The sequence below is a fragment of the Heterodontus francisci genome, chromosome 7, assembly GCF_036365525.1.
Source record: "Heterodontus francisci isolate sHetFra1 chromosome 7, sHetFra1.hap1, whole genome shotgun sequence".
NCBI classification, from domain to species: Eukaryota; Metazoa; Chordata; class Chondrichthyes; order Heterodontiformes; family Heterodontidae; genus Heterodontus; species Heterodontus francisci.
In genome coordinates, this window is record NC_090377.1 from 101,104,352 (window position 1) to 101,125,542 (window position 21,191).

Below are 21,191 nucleotides of genomic sequence, written 5' to 3' on the forward strand. Positions count from 1 at the left end.
ATTTTGTGAATAAACTTATCAAGAAAAGGATCTGTGTCTGGTTTCATTCTTCACCATTTGGCTTGGATTCATTTAACATAGCCATGCTTCCTGTTCTTCATTTTCTGCAGATGCATGTGTGTGAATGACAGATAAGGACAGGATTTTGCTTCACGGTGATACCAGCCACTGTTGAACTGTCTGTTAGTACTCACTAACCAAGTTCACATATGAAGACTGGCCATTTGGATGAAATGATGAAGGAGCCATTGTGCCCCAACAAGGCACAAAAAGGAAAAGCAAAAAAAAACTTCTGTACATCAATGGTACATTGAAGCTCCAGCACACAATATAATTAATAACCAAACATTTGTGCTTGGTTTTACGTTAGAACTACACTGGTCTTCTTTGAATTGTGTCATTGGATCGTTATCATCCACCTGAGAGGATAGACATGGCCTCATTTTAATGCCTCATTTAAAAGATAGCACCTCCAATATTGCAACACTCCCACTGTATTGCAGTGAAATGCCATCTTAGAATATGTGCTCAAGTCTCTAGAGTGGGGCTTGAACTCATCACCTTCTGACTCAAAGCTGGCTCAAAGTCTGTTATCATTGAGCTGAAGTTTCAATCTTGAATCCTGAAGTTAAACAGTATAAGATATTCTCTCCAGGAGAGCAGCTCACATCTCTGGGCTTCATACCAGGTAGCATGCTGCAAGTCAAATTTGAAGAAACAGTGTGCATTTATATAGTGCCGTATTCTATCCTCAGGATGTCCCAAAGTAATTCACAAGAAAAGGATTACTTCTGAAGTGCAGTCACTGTTATGCAAGAAATGCAGCAACCAATGTGCACACAGCAAGGTCCCACAAACAGTAAATGAGATAAATTACCAATTAATCTGTTTTTGTGGTGATGCTGGTTGAGGGGAGAATGTTTTTATTCTCCGAGTTACCTGGCCAACAAACAAAGTCCTACAGTCAGCAAGTCAGAAAGAATTTATAAAGACAGCATGAATGTTAACGTTTCAGGCACAGCTTTTTATCAGAACCCTGAAGGGCTGAGTCTGAAACATTAACCTTCTTCCTTTCTTTACAGTTGCTGCCTGACTTGCCCAGCATTTCCAGGTTTTGTTTATGATTTCCAGCATTTTGCGTAACTGTGAGAACTAACTGCTTTTATTCAAATAGTACCTTTATATCCATTAGCTGGATCGATCTCATGGCATTTTATTAACTTAGTAATGATTTTTCTTAATGTTACAAGAAATTGAATATTGATACCTGCACTTTTAATCTTTAAAAAAAAAGCTGTAACTGAGGGAGAAGTGGACAGCTCTTTCCTACCAGGGAAGTTGCAGTCTGCAGTATAATTCAGTCTTGTGGCCTTTGCTTTATACCATACATGTACCAGTCACAGGCTATAATTGCAAATTAAATTACTCAAGGATTCCAGAAGATAACAAACCATAGCGTATTACTCCGAAAACATACCAACACCTTATCAATCCCAATGGGCTCTGTAATCTTCATATGAACATCGATAGCATTCTCTACTTGTCTAGCCCAATGAGTCAATGCTTCCCAGTCATAACCAACCTCTGTGAATACTGGGACAGCATTTGCTCGGCAACATACCCTAATTTGTTTTTCCTGTAGATTCATTTTTGCATGGTAACCTAAAAAGGTTGACTTGTGCATGGCCTGTGCGGGAACTTTTCAGGTTGCCACGCAGCCTAGAGCGAACATTGCTAGGCAGATCAGGCACAACCTTTGTGGTTAGGGAACTCCCAAAAATTTGATCTTATCTACTACTTCTTATTCAATTGTCATTTAGAGTCATAATGGCACAGAAGGAGGCCATTCAGTCCATGCCAGATCTCTGTAGAGCAATCAAGTCAGTCCCATTCCCCCTCTCTATCCCCATAGTACTGCAAGTTTATTTCCCTCAAGTACCCATCCAATTTCCTTTTGAAATCATTGATCATCTCCGCTTCCACCATATTGTAGGCAGAGCGTTCCAGGTTATTATTACTTTCTGCGTAAAAAAGTTCTTCCTCACATCCCCTCTGCATTTCCTGCCCAAAACCTTAAATCTATGTCCCCTAGTCCTTGTACAATCAGCTAATGGGAAAAGCTTTTCTTTGCTAATCTTATACACCTATATCAAATCTCCCCTCAATCTCCTTTACTCCAAGGAGAACAACCCCAGCTTCTGCAACCTAACTTTGCAGCTAAAAAAAAACTCACCCCTGGTATCAAGCTAGTAAATCTCCACTGCACCCTCTCAAGGACCCTCACTTGCTTCCCAAAGTGTGGTGCCTAGAACTGGACACAATACTCCCAACTGTGGTCTCACTAGAGCTTTATAAAGGTTCAGCATAACTTCCTTGCTTTTGTACGCAATACCTTTATTTATGAAGCTCAAGATCCCATATGCTTTGCGAAATACTCTCTCAATATGTCCTTCCAGCTTCAAAGATCTATGCACATGAACCCCTAGGTCCCTCTGTCTCTGCAGACTCTTTAGAACTATGCCATTAAGTCTACATTGCCTCTCCATATCCCTTTTTTGCTAAAATGCATCACTTCACACTTCTCTGTATTAAATTCCACCTGTCACTTGTCTGCCCATTCTGCTAGCCAATCCATGTCTTGCTGCAGTCGTTTGGTATCGTCCTCACTGTTTGCCACATCTCCAAGTTTGGTATCATTGGCAAATTTTGAAATTTTATTTGGAATTTCTAGGATTTCACCTTTCTACTATAAGTGCTTTGTAGATACTATATCAAGTTTTACCATAACATGATTCTGACTTGTACAGAGGTTATAGACCTCTGTGCTAAAATGAGGAATTGTGATCACTTCACAATATTCGCCAGTGAAGACTTACTTGACTAAGTTCATTTTACACACCAGATGTCCTAATCGTGCATAATATTTTTAGCCAAATTATTCTTTAAGCAGCCTATCTACCCTTTAATATTCTTCATACTCACACAAAGCTTTAAAAAATCCTTCTCGTTGCTATCCAACATCTGCCTTTCCATTTCCATTATTGTCTTGCTTCTTATAAATCAGCCTTCAGTTACCAGTTTTCACTACTCTTGTTTTCTAGTATCTTTTTTAAAAAATCTGCTTAGTCATTAAGCTGCTTTTGCCCTTCTTACTCAGCCAATAAGGTTTTGGCCTTGATTTTTTTTCTCATGGAAATACACGAGCTCTCACATCCCTTCAAGTAGCTTTTGATAAACAATTTTCTTCTGTTATTTTACTTTCTAATTCTTTCTCACTCAATTCTCCCTGAAATTCACATCGCCCTAAATTTTACTCTCTAAAATTAATTACATCTACATTGTTGCTTTGGTCTTAACTTTTAACATTTAATATATTCTAATAAATATAACTACATAATTTTCACTAGAACCCATCAGTTCACTAACTTCCAGGTTTATCGATCAAATCCTATAATTGCTAAACACTGAATGTGATATAGGATTGACCACCTCTGTGAAATTACTGGTGCTTTCACCACTTCCTTCTGATTGCCACCAATCTGTCTACATTATTCTGTGACATTGAAATCCTCATTATGTTGCAATCACCTGCAGCCCTCTTCCTTGCATTAAAAACTTACTCTGTATTCTCTAAAGCATGCTTCAGCCTCTTGACTCCACTTCATGTTCATCTTTTACTGACAACCACCTGCCTGTGATCCAATGGCAAAAACTACTTTTTTTATTCATTCATGGGATGTGGGCGACGCTGGCTAGGTCAGCATTTGTTGCCCATCCCTAATTGCCCTTGAGAAGGTGGTGGTGAGCTGCCTTCTTGAACTGCTGCAGTCCATTTGGGGTAGGTATACCCACAGTGCTGTTAGGAAGGGAGTTCCAGGATTTTGACCCAGCGACAGTGAAGGAACGGCGATATAGTCCCAAGTCAGGATGGTGTGTGACTTGGAGGGGAACTCGCAGGAGGTGGTGTTCCCATGTATTTGCTGCCCTTGTCCTTCTAGTTGGTAGAGGTCGCGGGTTTGGAAGGTGCTCTCTGAGGAGTCTTGGTGCATTGCTGCAGTGCATCTTGTAGATGGTACACACTGCTGCCACTGTGCGTCGGTGGTGGAGGGAGTGAATGTTTGTAGATGGGGTGCCAATCAAGCAGGCTGCTTTGTCCTGGATGATGTCGAGCTTCTTGAGTGTTGTTGGAGCTGCACCCATCCAGGCAAGTGGAGAGTATTCCATCACACTCCTGACTTGTGCCTTGTAGATGGTGGACAGGCTTTGGGGAGTCAGGAGGTGAGTTACTCGCCTCAGGATTCCTTGCCTCTGACCTGCTCTTGTAGCCACGGTATTTATATGGCTACTCCAGTTCAGTTTCTGGTCAATGGTAGCCACTAGGATGTTGATAGTGGGGGATTCAGCGATGGTAATGCTGTTGAATGCCAAGAAGAGATGGTTAGATTCTCTCTTGTTGGAGATGGTCATTGCCTAGCACTTGTGTGGCGCGAATGTTACTTGCCACTTATCAGCCCAAGCCTGGATATTGTCCAGGTCTTGCTGCATTTCTACACGGACTGCTTCAGTATCTGAGGAGTCACGAATGGTGAACATTGTGCAATCATCAGCGAACATCCCCACTTCTGACCTTATAATTGAAGGAAGGTCATTGATGAAGCAGCTGAAGATGGTTGGCCCCAGGACACTACCCTGAGGAACTCCTGCAGTGATGTCCTGGAGCTGAGATGATTGACCTCCAACAACAACAACCATCTTCCTTTGCGCTAGGTATGACTCCAGCCAGCGGAGGGATTTCCCCCTGATTCCCATTGACCTCAGTTTTGCTAGGGCTCCTTGATGCCATACTCGGTCAAATGCTGCCTTGATGTCAAGGGCAGTCACTCTCACCTCACCTCTTGAGTTCAGCTCTTTTGTCCATGTTTGAACCAAGGCTGTAATGAGGTCAGGAGCTGAGTGGCCCTGGCGGAACCCAAACGGAGCGTCACTAAGCAGGTTATTGCTAAGCAAGTGCCGCTTGATGGCACTGTTGATGACACCTTCCATCACTTTACTGATATTAGGCACCTTTATCCCTAATTCTAAGTTTATTCTTAATGCTCCTTTCATTTGTGCAAAAGCATTTAATTTTCTCCCTTGCCATCTGCGTATCTTCATCTGAACCTTTTACAACATTTGCAGTCTTTATCATGCTACCTCTTGGTCAGGGAAAATCAGTTGATAATCTATATTTAACTAAATAACTCCAAGTGAATAACGTATTCAGTCATTTTTCTTTAACATCAAATTTTGTTTATTGCCCACCTCCCCAAAAAAATAAATCTGAGAACACAAATCAGGGCTTCATTAAAATAACTGCTTTCTCCAACACCTATTTTCCTCCCAAATTGCAAATTTTTTTCAGTCCAAAAACCTGTATTACTTAAGATAAATTATTTTTCATTAGCCTCATGATAGGTGAAACTCATTTAAGTAGAACTAGAATTAAATGGAAAAACGGTTTATGTAATTCTTAAGATAGATATCCAGACTTTAAATTCAACAGTACATTTTGTAGGAACAATAGAATCGATATAATCTATTAAATTGCAAAAAATAAACCAGTTCCCAATTTTTCAATTAATTTACAGCTAATTTGCTGAATGATACAGTTCTTAGGAACACTGGTAAGATATACTCAGATATAATAGCTTTGACCTGGACATCTGATCGTAAGTTCAGTTTAGCTTTTTCAGGTAATCTTTTCCAAGATGCATTCAATATACTGCTTCTTCAAAATTACCTTGTTTTGTTTATTAAATGAATACATACTTTGAAACATCAAATCACATAAATAGAGCTGCTGACTGGTCAACAATACTCAAATGGACAGTAAAAAGGGCTTAATATAGCTAGGATTATGGGCCACAGCACAATATAGTTGCCTACTATATAATAAACAGCACACCACCTAAAGATGTGGCTTGTTTGAACAATTAAGTAAATTGTAAGTTTGTAAGAGAGCACTAAGCTGGATCTGTACAGTAATGTAGGCTTCATTAACTCAATGATGCCCAGAGGTCTGCTCCCATGCCCATCACTGGCCATGTTGAAGTAATGGCCAGCAGCAAGGTCATGGTTGGAGAAGGCACTTGTGAGACACTTGTCTCTCAACATAATGGCACATTTGTATCATTCAATCCAATTTGTCATCCAATTTTCCTCCCACATGCTGATGCAACAGAAAGCAATCAGGACCCACCAGTCATCACAAACATGAATGTGGAAGAGGAATCTGTAGTGCCATCTCATGACCTTGCACAAGGATATGCAAAGCCACTTGAATCCAAAGTGGCTTCCAGTCAAATCCTGCAGTAAGTTGGTATACTTATTCCTTCCACTGGGAATTATATAGGGGAAGCCACAGGTTAAGGATTAGAAATTGCACACAATACACCAGCAATAAAGGAGAGCACTATGGGAACATAAGGAATCGCTCAGTTTCGGAATGAATAGAGATCTTAAGAAAAGAATTATCAAGACTGTGCTTTGAAGTGAAGTGTCTTCTTGTATGGGGCTAAAACATGGACCTTGAGAAAAGCAGACATCCAAAGTCTAGAAAGTTGTAAAATGTGGTTCTGGAGAAGGTAACTTGGAGAGAACACAAGAACAATGAAGAACTTATCAGGATGGTGGAGGAGGATAGATCGTTAGTGAATATTAAAAGGAAACAAGGTTGGATTGGCCATATTCTAAGGCATGAGAACTTGGTGAAGGAGGTCATTGAAGGAAGATTTAGAGAGATGTAGAGCAAGAGAGAGAAAGTGAGTGATGATGTTAGACAACTTGAAATTGAAAATGGGAGGCTTCTATAAGCAACTGAAGAGGAAAGCGCACGATCACGATGCATGGAGAAATGAGCAGATGACCTGTCCTTAAGCAGATCCCTATAACAACTACGGGAAAATATGACAGGCAAATAAATTTTTAAAAAAGGATGAAGATTATCAAAGAAAAGTCGATAGAGAGATCAGGTTTTGCAAGAGGGACACCACCTGCACTAGCCCTTACCCACATATTATTTAAGTGCAAGGGTCACCAAGTCTGCAATGTCTTTTGGTGGGTTATTGAAGCAGGAACTAAATAAATCCAGTTACACCCCAAATTCCCCTTGTCCATTTCTGCAAGGCAAAAATTTTATCCTAGTATATGCAACACAACCTCTTCAACTTTTGAATTATGTTTGCAATTCAGAAACGTTATCTTAAGCAAAATGTTACAACAAAAATCCTAGCTTTTCAAGTTAGAAGTTTGCTCTACAAAAAAAGGGAAGATTTTTCTTTCTTCCATCAGTATTGACTGCATGGTGTAAGCACATAATGGTTATATACTGTAATCACACATTAATAATCACCACACCCCAGCTCTCAAATACAGTGGAAGCAGACAGTCATTAACGCAGCTATATATTTGCTTTTTAAGAGTGTAGAGTCCAAACAGGCCTCAAATGTTTTGCACAAGCTGAACCTACAAATGTTTCTCTTTATTGGTTAGGAATGACAGATTTGTCACTTATTTTATATTTCATTTCCATATCAGGTTGACAGATATTAATTTTATGGTCCATATTTCAACAACTGCTTTTAATACTTCCCTTGAAGCAATAGTGGCAGGGAAACAAACGGAACACATGCTGACAGAGAGTCTGGAAAATAAAAAATGGCTAAGAACGCAGTTATTGATGTCAACCAGCAATTTAAATTAAAGTATGAAATGAACTTTGTAAAGCAATATTTGTTTATTTTCTGGTATAAGTTTTAGCGATCTCATTAATTAAATCCAAAAATAACCTGAGCAGAGCAGATTCCTGAAAACAGGTTTATTAATCGTGAATAAAGGTAGCATTTTCTGTTCTGTCATTGCCTCGATAGGTCACTGCAGAAACATAGACACATAGACTAGAAAATGGAAAAACAAACTATTACTTCTATAGAAGCATCAAATTAAAGAAAACTTGAAAGCTGAAATGTAGAGTTAAGCCTTTAGTGAATGAAAAAGCACCTAAACACTATTCCTGACAATACATTTAGAGCTCTATTTAGCAGCAAGCTACCCATTTTGGAAAAAAAAAGGTTGTGCCATCCAAATTGGATCCAGTTTTAAAAGTATATATTTTTTAAAACAGTAAACATATCTAAGTCCAGCTATCATTTAAAATATCTACATACGTAATTACTAGTAGTATTTTTTGTTTTGGTTCCTTGTACCCCATCTTGTACCCCATCTCATTTCAAACATGGAGAAGATATTTTAAATGCCTTGGAGGTAAAGAAGAAAAACAAAGCATACTACTAGTAAATTACACTGAGTCCTAAAACAAGACAATTTCATACTCTTATTCTTGGAATCAAATTTTGAAAAAGACTGCAATGGTAAGAATGCACACATTCAAAATGCTATCAGCCACATGTACGATGCTTAGGTCTTCAACAATTTTAATTTTTCTTTGCAAACTTATCTTAAAAGATTAACAAACCCTGAAGATCAGGTTTGTTTTTCTGCAGCCCCACCTGCATAATCAATAATTTATGTTGTAATGACCACTCTTATTCAATCTGCCTCCTTTAACCTGAACATACAACTTGTATTTACATAGTGCCTTTAGCATAATACATGTCCCAAGGCATTCACAGAGGCAAAAATGTATGCCAAGCAGTAGCAGAAGAGTTTATGGTGAGAACCACAGGAATGCTTAAAGAGAAATTTTTCAAGGCAGGGATAGAAATAGAAAGGCAGTAAGTGGTCTTTAGAGAATGAGTTCCAGAGTGTGGGGTCAAGATGATTGAAAGCTTTGCCTCCGATGGCGGATTGAAGGAAAAGGGAGGAGACAAAGGAGGCCATACTCAGAAGAGCAAGATCATGAAGGGTTTGATAAACAAGAACCAGGATTTCGAATTCAATACCTAGTTGGTCATGGAACCAATGGCGATTAGTAAGAATAGGGGAAATAAAGGCAATGCAGAGATGGAGTCTGGAACGCACTGCCTAGAGGGGTGGTAGAGGCAGGAACCCTCACAACATTTAAGAAATATTTAGATGAGCACTTGAAACATCATAGCATACAAGGCTGCGGGCCAAGTGCCGGAAGATGGGATAAGAATAGTTAGGTGCTTGATGGCCGGCACAGACACGATGGGCCGAAGGACCTGTTTCTGTGCTGTATAACTCTATAACTCTAATAAAGTTTTGGACAAGTTGGGGTTTATGTAAGGTGAACCTGGAGAAGCGGAGTCTGAAGGAAATGAAGGCAAAGCTAAGGGCTTCAGCAACGGCAGAGATCAAGTACAGGCAGAAGTCGATGAATCGGCAGAGGTGGAAAAAGGCAGTCTTGGTTGTAGTACATGGGTTAGAAGCTCAGTTTATGATTGAACAGAACGCCAAGATTTCACACTATCACATGCAGCAGAGTGAGCAGCTGAGAGGGACAGACTCACAAGCTAGGGTGCAAAGCTTTTGGTGGGAACCAAACAGGATGACTTTAGCTTTGCTGGTGTTAAGTTGTGTAAAAGGCAGAATTTTTCAAACTTGATATGGCCAAGAAGTCAGACAGCACATTGAGATGATGCAGTCAAGTCATGGGGGAGTTAAGGTAGAGGTCGGTAAGCTCAGTATTCATATAGAAGCTGAGCCCATAACGACAGATATTGTCAAGGGGAAGCATGTAAACAAGGAATAAAAGGATTCAAAAATAGAAACTTGTGGCATTCCAGAGTTGACAGTAAGGGGGAGGGAAGGATTCTTCTTTTTCTTTTATTCGTTCATGGGATGTGAGTGCCGCTGGCCAGCCTTCATCATTGCCCATCCCTAACTGCCCTTGAGAAGGAGGTGGTGACCCACTGCCTTGAACCACTGCAGTTCATGTGTGTCGGTACACCCACTGTGCTGTTAGGGAGGTAGTTCCAGGATCTTGATCCAGTGACAGTAAAAGTTTTCCAAGTCAGGATGGTGTGTGATTGGAAGGGAACTTGCAGGTGGTGGTGTTTCTATGCGCCTACTGTCCTTATCCTTTGAGGTGACAGAGTTCACGCGTTTGCACGATGCTATTCAGAAATCACAGAATTATTACAGCAGAGATGGAGGCCATTTGGTCAATCGTGTCTGCACCAGTTCCCTAATGAGCAATTCACCTAGTGCCATTCCCCTGCCTTCTCCCCGTAACCCTGCACATTCTTCCTTTTCAGATAACAGTCTAATTCCCTTTTGAATGCTTCGATTGAACCTGCCTCCACCACACTCTCAGGCAGTGCATTCCAAACCTTAACCACTCGCTGTGTGAAGAAGTTTTTCCTCTTGTTGCTTTTGCTTCTCTTTCCCATTACTTTAAATCTATGCCCTCTTGTTCTCGATCCTTTCACGAATGGGAACAGTTTCTCTGCATCTACTCTGTCCAGGCCCCTCATGATTTTGAACACCTCTATCAAATCACCTCTTCTCTAAGGAAAACTGCCCCAACCTCTCCAATCTACATTCATAACTGAAGCTCCCCATCCCTGCAACCATTCTTGTGAATCTTTTCTGCACTCTCTCCAATGCTTACACATCTTTCCTAAAGTGTGGCGCCCAGAACTGGACGCAATACTCCAGCTGAGGCCGAACTAGTGCCTGACACAAGTTGAAGATAACCTCCTTGCTCTTGTAATAAAGCCTAGGTTACGGTATGCTTTATTAACCGCTCTCTCAACCTGTCCTGCTATCTTCAATGACTTATGCACATATACACCCAGGTCCCTATGCTCCTGCACCCCTTTAGAGTTGTACCCTTTATTTTATATTGTCTCTCCGTGTTCTTCCTACCAAAATGAATCACTTCACATTTCTCTGCATTGAATTTCATCTGTCACCTGTCTGCCCATTCCAACAACTTGTCTATGTCCTTTTAAGATCTACTCTATCCTCCTCACAGTTCACAATGCTTCCAAGTTTCGCATCATCTGCAAATTTTGAAAATGTGCCCTGTACACCTAGGTCTAGGTCATTAATATATATCAGGAAGAGCAAGGATCCCAAAACTGACCCCTGAGGAATTCCACTATAAACCTTCCTCCAGCCCGAAAAACATCCATTAATCACTACTCTCCATTTCCTGTCACAAAGCCAATTTTGTATCCACATTGCTACAGTCCCTTTTATTCCATGAGCTATAACAGTATTAGTAGAGAAACGGTGTTGGGGAAATTGATGGGATTGAAGGTCGATAAGTCCTCAGGGCCTGATGGTATGCATCCCAGAGTACTTAAGGAATTGGCCCTAGAAATAGTGGATGCATTGGTGGTCATCTTTCAAGATTCTATAGACTCTGGAATAGTTCCTACAGATTGGAGGGTAGCTAATGTAACCCACTATTTAAAAAGGGAGGTAGCGAGAAAGCAGGGAATTATAGACCAGTCAGCCTGATGTCGGTAGTGGGGAAAACTCTAGAGCCCATTATCAAAGATTTTACAGCAGAGCACTTAGAGAACAGTGGTAGAATCGGGCAGAGTCAGCATGGATTTACGAAAGGAAAATCATGCTTGACAAATCTACTAGAATTCTTCGAGGATGTAACTAGTAGAGTTGATGAGGGGGAGCCAGTGGATGTGGTTTATTTGGACTTTCAGAAGGCTTTCGACAAAGTCCCACATAAGAGATTAGTGTGTAAAACTAAAGCGCATGGGATTGGGGGTAGTGTATTGCGATGGATAGAAAATTGGTTGGCAGACAGGAAACAAAGAGTAGGGATAAATGGGTCTTTTTCTGAATTGCAGGCAGTGACTAGTGGGGTACCGCAGGGATCGGTGCTAGGACCCCAGTTATTCACAATATATATTAATGATTTAGATGAGGGAACTAAATGTAATATCTCCAAATTTGCAGATGACACAAAACTGGGTGGGAGGATGAATTGTGAGCAGGATGCAGAGAGGCTTCAGGGTGATTTGGACAAGTTGAGTGAGTGGGCAAATGGATGGCAGATGCAGTATAATGTGGATAAATGTGAGGTTATCCACTTTGGTAGCAAAAACAGGAAGGCAGATTATCATCTGAACGGCTATAAACAGAGAGAGAAATATGCAGCGAGACCTGGGTGTTCTCGTACACCAGTCGCTGAAGGTAAGCATGCAGGTGCAACAGGTGGTAAAAAAAGGCAAATGGTATGTTGGCCTTCATAGCGAGAGGATTCGAGTACAGGAGCAGGGATGTCTCGCTGCAATTATACAGGGCCTTGGTGAGGCCACACCTGGAATACTGTGTGCAGTTTTGGTCTCCTTATCTGAGGAAGGATGTTCTTGCTGTAGAGGGAGTGCAGCGAAGGTTTACCAGACTGATTCCTGGGATGGCGGGACTGACGTATGAGGAGAGATTGAGTCAGTTAAGATTATATTCGCTGGAGTTCAGAAGAGTGAGGGGGGATCTCATAGAAACCTATAAAATTCTAACAAGACTTGACAGGGTAGATGCAGGAAGGATGTTCCCAATGGTGGGGGAGTCCAGAACCAGGGTCATAGTCTAAGGATACGGGGTAAACCTTTCAGGACTGAGATGAGGGGAAATTTCTTCACCCAGAGAGTGGTGAGCCTGTGGAATTCGCTACCACAGAAAGCAGTTGAGGTCAAAACATTGTATGTTTTCAAGAAGGAGTTAGATATAGCTCTTGGGTCTAAAGGGATCAAAGGGTATGGGGCGAAAGCCGGAACAGGCTACTGAGTTTGATGACCAGCCATGATCATAATGAATGGTGGAGCAGGCTCCAAGGGCCGAATGGCCTCCTCCTGCTCCTATTTTCTATGCTCACAAGTCTGTTGTGCGGCACTGCATCAAATGCCTTTTGGAAGTCAATGTACACCACATCAACTGCATCGCCCTCAACTACCCTCTCTGTTACCTTTTCAAAAATCTCCAGCAAGTTAGTTAAACATGTGAACGGTACTGAACACACTGTGAAATCATCAACAAACATCCCCAATTCTGCCCTTATGTTGGAGGGAAGGTGAAGCAGCCAAAGAGGGCTTGGCATAGCACACTACCCTGCAGCAATATATTGGGGCTGACATGATTGGCCTCCAACAACCACAATCATCTTCCTTTGTGGTCGGTATGACTCCAACCAGTGGAGAGTTTACCCCCTCCCACCGCACCTCCCCCCCCCCCCACCCCCAATTGCCATTGACTTCAATTTTGCTAGGGCTCCTTGATGCCACACTCGGTCAAACACTGCATTGATGTCATGGTCAGTCACTCTCATGTCATTTCTTGAATTCAGCTCTTCTGTCCATGTTTGGACCAAGGCTGTATTGAGGTCTGGAGGCGAGTGGCTCTGGCAGAACCCAAACCGAGCATCATTGAGGAAGTGCTTCTTAATAGCACTATTGACAACACCGTGCATCACTTTGCTGATGATTGAAAGTATACTGATGGGCCAGTAGTTAACCAGACTGGATCTGTCCTGCTTTATGTACACAGGACATGCATGTGCAATTTTCCACATTGCCAGATAGATGCCAGTATTGTAGCTGTACTGGAACGACTTGGCTAGAGGCCCGGTAAGTTCTGGAGCACAAGTCTTCAGTATTACAGCAAGGATGCCGTCAGGGTCCATAGTCTTTGATGTATAAGACAGGTGAGAGCAGGGAGGAGATGGGAGTGTAGTTAGAGAGTGATGCAATGTTCAACAGGAATGATGGACAAAGTCCAAGCTTGGTAGTGAGTCAAAGGAACCCCGGGCCCAACTGACTGGTGGTCAGGATGCAGGCCTGATTGATTGGCAAGAGCAAAATACTGCAAATGCTGGAAACCTGAAATAAAAACAGAAAATGCTGGGAAATACTCAGCCGGTCAGGCAGAATTCTGATGAAAGATCATCAACCTGAAACGTTAACTCTGTTTCTCTCTCCACAGATGCTGCCCAACGTTGACTATTGGGGTCAGCTGAGTCAGACAACAGGGGATCAGTTGAGGTCCAGTTCCAGCTGGCTGACTGACAATTAGGTCCAGAATCTAGCTGGCTAGCTGTCAGGGCTGTGTGTAACTGCATTGGGACATTTTTCTATATTAAAGGTATAAATACCCAGTTGTTGTAATGCAAAAGCACTGAATTGATAATGCATCAAAACATCACAAAGTGACATGGATATCTAGTTAATACTCCAGAAAACTTGATGCTCAATCATAACTCACAAAAGTATTGAGTGTTTTATTTTGCTAACCATTCTGATCAAGTGCACAGCTATGCCAGCAGAATCAATGTATCAATTTGTGCCCTTGCAAATAAGCAAAATGCACCATTGTAATATGCTGGAGTAAAATTCTGGGAAAATAATTTTTAAGTTTGTAAAATACTACAAGATATAAATGATTAGTCTATCCTTGGGAAATAGATCTATCCTTTTGGAAAGAAAAATGAACAGAGACCAAGTGAAGATAGGCTATGGCTTGTAGGTGTGGTACAATTTGCAGGTTAACATATTTCAATTTATCCAGTATCAGTATTGTCATGCTCACGCAAGGAACAGTTATGAACTGAAGTGAACTGGAGCAATTATGAACTGTAAAAATAAACTGATGAACTAAACTCCAAAAAATGGACACACTTTTATTGCAGACAAGATGGAATAAAAGGTCAGGTGACCTCTCCTGTACTGCAAATATACATCGTGACTATTGGAGACTAAACCCATCATCATGTCAAGACTAGACCTGGGGAAGGCACATTAAAATTCTAAACAGGCCATTCAATGCTAAATGGCTCCTATCTTCAAGAATTAGGCTGACAATGGCCTTCGCAGATAGGGAGACTCCGGATTCAAAGTCAAGATAATAGGTGGGACAGAACAACCACTTTATCAAGATAAGCCACATTCAAACCCCATTGTGAGACAATGGACACACATTCAAAGATATTGTATGAACACACCAGGGGAGAGCATCCATGGTCACCTGACCAAAACCAAGCCTAATAAGATTTTCTCTTAAAAAAGAACTCCCTGAAAGACAAAGACAGAAAGCCAGCCAACCAGGAAGCTGAGAGCTCCTATCCAGCCAAGAAGACCCTGCCTGTAACATCTTTAAAACACAGAGGAAAAGACTGCAAGGTGATCTTGAAAATTCCCCACCTTAGAAATTCTAACAGGATTCTTGTCATCGACTTTGACAGAGTCTTAATCAGGGAAGTCTGCAATAATTCAGTGAACCAAGAAAAGGAATACCATGCCTGCACCGCTGTTACAAAATTCCTCCCGGAAAACCAAGATTTCAAATTGAACTCTTTTTACAACAACTGGACTTAAATGTACACTATCCTCTAACCACTATCTATCTCTTCTAGTGTGTGTGTGCATATGAGTGAGTGAGGTTGCAAATATTTTAGGGTATTGTTTAATAAATAATTTATCTTTCTTTTAATCCTACGAGAAGACCTGTTTATTTGACCTCTAAAACACTCAGTAACTAAAACAACATTTTTTTTAAAACTGTCTACAGTCAGTTGAGAGGTGAAAAGTGGAAGTCATCCATTCCATCTCCCCTCTTTCCATACAGTGTGTTTAAAAAGACTGCAGCCAAAGGAAGTGTTAAAACTGCCATTTCATCTATTCTTAAAAGAATATGGAATCTATATGCAATCCACATTTGGCAAGTACACTGCATTAATAATACGTCAAATCACTTGAAAGTTAGATTTAATATCTAATTCAAGCTTGGATATTCCATGTCGAAAGGACTGATAAACTGCAGGCTGTTTGCATTGACAGTATACTCAAGATATATATTCAAATGAAAATGTTTCAGCATATTTTAACATAAATGTCTCCAAGAAAAATGAAACTTACCTGTTCTTTAACTTCAATGTTATGCTCCCCTTCAAGGATGAGGGTCACTGCTTGCATTATCTGTTTTCCATGAGTGCTCATTATCTGGTCTATGTGCTGGCAATATAAAAGACACACATTATATATTCTCAATGTTAAAACGAGCAGACTTTTCTACAATGTTTAATTACTTTATACAACAATTCTAAATAAATGTGATACAGATCAATGGTTGTGCACAGCAGTGATGAAATAAAAGCTGCAAGAGTCTACAGAAGCTACACTAGACTCTAGGGGACACCTTTAACCAGAATTATTCTTTGCACAAACTTTTACACTTATAAAACATCCTGGGGGTTAGCATTGACCAGAAACTGAACTGGAGTAGCCATACAAATACCGTGGCTACAAGAGTAGGTCAGAGGCTAGGATTCCTGCGGCAACTAACTCACCTCCTGACTCCCCAAAGCCTGTCCACAAGGCACCAGTCAGGAATGTGATGGAATACTCTCCACTTGCCTGGGTGCAGCTCCAACAACACTCAAGAAGCTCGACACCATCCAGGATAAAGGATCCATTGGCACCCCATCCACAAACATTCACTCCCTCCACCACCGCACAGTGGCAGCAGTGTGTACTATCAACAAGGTACACTGCAGCAACACACCAAGGCTCCTTCGACAGCACTTTCCAAACCCGCGTCCTCTACCACCTAGAAGGACAAGGGCAGCAAATGCATGGGAACACTACCACCTGCAAGTTCCCCTCCAAGCCATATGCCATCCTGACTTGGAACTATATTGCTGTTCCTTCACTGTCGCTGGGTCAAAATGCTGGAACTCCCTTCCTAACAGCACTGTGGGTGTACCTACCCCACATGGACTGCAGCAGTTCAAGAAGGCAGCTCACCACCACCTTCTCAAGGGCAATTAGGGATGGGCAATAAATGCTGGCCTGGCCACCGATGCCCATATCCCATGAATGAATAAAAAAATATATAGAAACTGATACGAACAGTTTCTAGAAATTCTAACAGGATTCTTGTCTCTAGAGACGTTCATTCTGGACAGTAGTATAAAAATGAACAATGATAAAATGTGAAGTAAAATAGGAAAGTAAGGTATTTTGCTTGACATTTGTTTCCTCAATTTTGTTATTTCTTTGGCCTCCTTGTCTCGAGAGACAATGGGTAAGCACCTAGAGGTGGTCAGTGGTTTGTGGAGCAGCGCCTGGAGTGGCTACAGAGGCCAATTCTAAAGTGACAGACTCTTCCACAGGCGCTGCAGATACAATTGGTTGTCAGGGCTGTTACACAGTTGGCTCTCTCCTTACACTTCTGTCTCTTTTCCTGCTAACTGCTAAGTCTCTTCGACTCTCCTCTCATTAGCCCCGCCTTTGTAGCTGTCCGCCAGCTCTGGCGATCGCTGGCAACTGACTCCCACGACTTGTGGTCAGTGTCGCAAGACTTCATGTCGCATTTGCAGACGTCTTTAAAGCAGAGACATGGACGGCCAGTGGGTCTGATACCAGTGACGAGCTCACTGTACAATGCGGCCTTGTGGATCCTGCCATCTTCCATGCGGCTCACATGGCCAAGCCATCTCAAGCGCCGCTGGCTCAGTAGGGCGTATATGCTGGGGATGTTGGCCACCTCGAGGACTTCTGCGTTGGAGATACGGTCCTGCCACCTGATGCCAAGGATTCTCCGGAGACAGCGATGATGGAATGAACTGAGACGTCGCTCTTGGCTAACATACGTTGTCCAGGCCTCGCGGCCATAGAACAAGGTACTGAGGACACAGGCTTGAAACACTCAGACTTTTGTGTTCCGTGTCAGTGTGCCATTTTCCAACACCCTCTTGGCCAGTCTGGACCTAGCAGCAGACGCCTTTCCCATGCGTTTGTTGATTTCTGCATCGAGTGGCAGATTACTGGTGATAGTTGAGCCTAGGTAGGTGAACTCTTGAACCATTTCCAGAGTGTGGTTGCCCATATTGATGGATGGAGCATTTCTGACGTCCTGTCCCATGACATTCGTTTTCTTGAGGCTGATGGTTAGGCCAAATTCGTTACAGGCAGCCGCAGTCCTGTCGATGAGTCTCTGCGGACACTATTCAGTGTGGGATGTTAATGCAGCATCGTCAGAAAAGTGGAGTTCCCTGAAGAGGACCTTCCGTATTTTGGTCTTCGCTCTAAGACGGGCAAGGTTGAACAACCTACCATCTGATCTTATGTGGAGGAAAATTCCTTTAATGTAATTAATTAGCACTACAGTGATTATTTTCCGAAGAAGGGTCACTGACCCGAAACGTTAACTCTGCTTCTCTTTTCACAGATGCTGCCAGACCTGCTGAGTGGTTCCAGCATTTCTTGTTTTTATTTCAGATTTCCAGCATCTGCAGTATTTTGCTTTTATTTTAGTGATTATTTTTTAAATTGACTGATCGACTACAAACAGGATTCTTGGTTTTATATCTGCTGCACTGATCGTAAAAGCAAGTAAGTGATTTGAAACTTCTATAAAAAACATTGGTTGGGCCCCAAATAACTTCAGGCAATTTTGTGCATTCTAAAATTAGAGGCATGAAAGGGTACCACAAACAAAAAAATGATGAACGGTTTTGAGAAAGTAGTCAAAGATTTTAACAAGGGGACACAGATCAGGATAATCACAAGATCAAAGTGGGAAGTCAGCAAAATATTTTCATGGGGGTTGATAGAAAACAAAATTCTTTACGAGGGGCTGACCAGGCACAGACTATGAGCAAAGGAAACTGGATAAGCACTTGAAATAGAATATAAAAATATACAGGGAAAGTGTACGGTAATGGAATTAGAATAGGAAGCTCCATTTGAAGAAGTAACACAGGCACGAGGATTGATGGGATGCTGTCCATCTTCTGATATGTAATTCCTAAGATTCTACTGTGAAGTTCAGAATTATTCAGTCCTACCAGCATTATTTCTAATAGATAGGAAAAGTAGGAAATATTATGATCTCTGAATAATGCAAATGCCATTATACAAGGAGAGGATTAGGACTATAAATATTAAGCATCTTAATGTGCTGAATGAAAATCAGATTTCACATAGGGACTTACCAACTACTGTTACAATACTATTTTTTGCACAACACTGGAATCTCAATCCCTTGCTGCATGAATTCCTAGGTTGTGAGTATGCCCCTATAACCCTCTTGAACAGGGCTTATCAAATTCAATTGTGCTGCAGGTGGTGAGCAGAGGGTGGAAGAATAGCCACTTTCTTCTAAGCTCCAAGCAGTTTCATATCAGTATTGGTGAAAGTCAGGTAAGTAAATTGCATGCCTGTCCTCTTAGCTGGGATAATGGGACACAAGGAGACCCAAATGAGAAGAAAGTAGAGAAAAGACAACGTTAAAATGAAAAGCAATGCATTTGCTTCTCATGCATCAAGTCAGATGGGAAATGGTTACTCCTGAAATTCATGAGGGAATATCAATCCATTTTTATACATCAAGTAAATAACATATCTAACATGCTTCACACAAAAGTTCAAGACTCCCCAGAACCAAAGAATGGGACTGCTCCTGGAAATACTGTTTACAGCGATGTATAACTTCTATACAGATCTATATACATATGGCTATCTGCAAATACATACAAAATAATGTCTTAGGGTCTTGCTTAACAAACCATAAATGTTCCATTTAGTGCTGTGCTTCAGGGAAGCAGGCATTTCATCCTTTAAAACTGAAAAGTGAACCAGGTGATGTGTGGAAAGAACAACTTTGTAAATTTTGTAAAATGTTACACACATGTACACTTTTTAGAGGTGCAAATCTTTTAAATGTCACTGACCATGAACCTAAAATTCAGAAACAGTTACAATTATCCTTTGGTTGATTTCAGCACTTCATAATTATCTACAGTAACGTGGATTTGCCCGTTTAGAGCTGTGGTCCCAAATGTAAATGCCATTTTGGCAGCTAGACATCACAATGCTCAGAACCAGAGAGAGATTGGTTAGAAGGGAAAACTGTTGACATTCAAATTACAAATACGTACAGGCCTAGTGGATAGGAGATTCCTGAGGAGCCCCAGAGTCTTCATTAGTACATTCACATCTGAATCCGAGAGCAATCTGAAGAGTTGTTCCGTACTCAGTCCTCTCAAAATATCTGTCTTTATCTTCTGATCAGCTTGAAAAGCCATATTCTAAAAAGAATAAACTGGATGATTTAAACTGCATTTGGCCTGTCGTCTATTGCTGGAAAAATGATCTGTAGTATCTTAAATGGCAAGTTTCCTAAATTTTGAAGGCTGCCCTCTAATATACCTGTTGTATTTCAAAAGCATATGCACTGTAGAAATATGTAGGTGTATGCGGGGGTGAGCACAAGAAGAAAACAAGGAAACCAATGTGATGCATGTGCAACACATTCCTTCACCAGTTTCAAAAATAAAATCCAGACTTTTTTTTTAACAAATGCTTTTAGTGTCAACTCCTATATCAGATTGTACATAGCACAAAAGTTAAATTATATTATATATAATATTGGTTTTATTTCACAACCTTTAAGTAAGTAGCACAAAGTTCTGCTCGACTGAGTGCTGCACGCCAGAGTGGTTAACTCAGGAACTTAGTAAGTGTGGGAATTCGGTATAGGTGAGGGAGGATGTACTGTTATGGTCTTTTACAGAACAAGCACTGATCCAACAGAGGGAGCTGGAGACAGAGAGACATGAGAGCTGAAGCCCAGAGGCATTAATTAGGTGAGCAGGTAGGTGATTGATGGGTGAGTTTTAAGGTTTTTACCCTTTCTAAACTGGGGCAGTAGTTTAAACTGATACTTGGGAGATATCAGTATTGTATTAAATTTGTAACTTAACTAGTTAAATACATAATATAACTACATATATTATCAGTGATATTTCTAAACTTGAAACCTAATTAAATAAAATACACTAGAGATGGCAGGGCAAGTGATGTGTTGCAGCTGTAGCATGTGAGAGCTAGTGGACACCAATATGATCCACAACAACCACATCTACAGAGTCTGCAGCTCGAGGAATTTCAGCTCAGAGGCAGGTATGGGTATCCAGAAGGTAGCACCGGAGCAGCCTCAGCCCTTGCACTTGTCCAACAGGCACAAGGTTCTTGCAGCTTGTGTGGACAAGAGCAGGGATCACAGGGAGGATGAGCAAACTGACCACAGCGCCATGGTGCAGGGGCCATTCAAGAGGGGTGGTAAAAAGGAATGTAATAGTAGGGGACAGTATAGTTTGAGGGATAGATACTGTTCTCTGTAGCCAAGAGCACGAGTCCAGATGGCTGTCTTGCCTGCCCAATGCCAGGGTTAAGGACATCATCACGGGGCTAGAGAGAAACTTG

The 21,191-nt window shown here is 41.4% G+C and overlaps 1 protein-coding gene across 4 annotated transcripts in view; it reads right to left on the reverse strand.

Moving 5' to 3' along the window:
* The window catches only part of armc8 (armadillo repeat containing 8), a 127,428-nt gene that overhangs the window by 16,445 nt on the left and 89,792 nt on the right, over nt 1-21,191 (reverse strand). For all 4 annotated transcript variants that reach the window (XM_068035733.1, XM_068035735.1, XM_068035732.1 and 1 more), the window contains 2 exons: nt 19,865-20,014; nt 15,840-15,935 (listed from right to left, as the gene is read on the reverse strand). In XM_068035733.1, the coding sequence (XP_067891834.1) occupies nt 15,840-15,935; nt 19,865-20,014 (246 nt within the window). The remainder of the gene's footprint in view (nt 1-15,839; nt 15,936-19,864; nt 20,015-21,191) is intronic.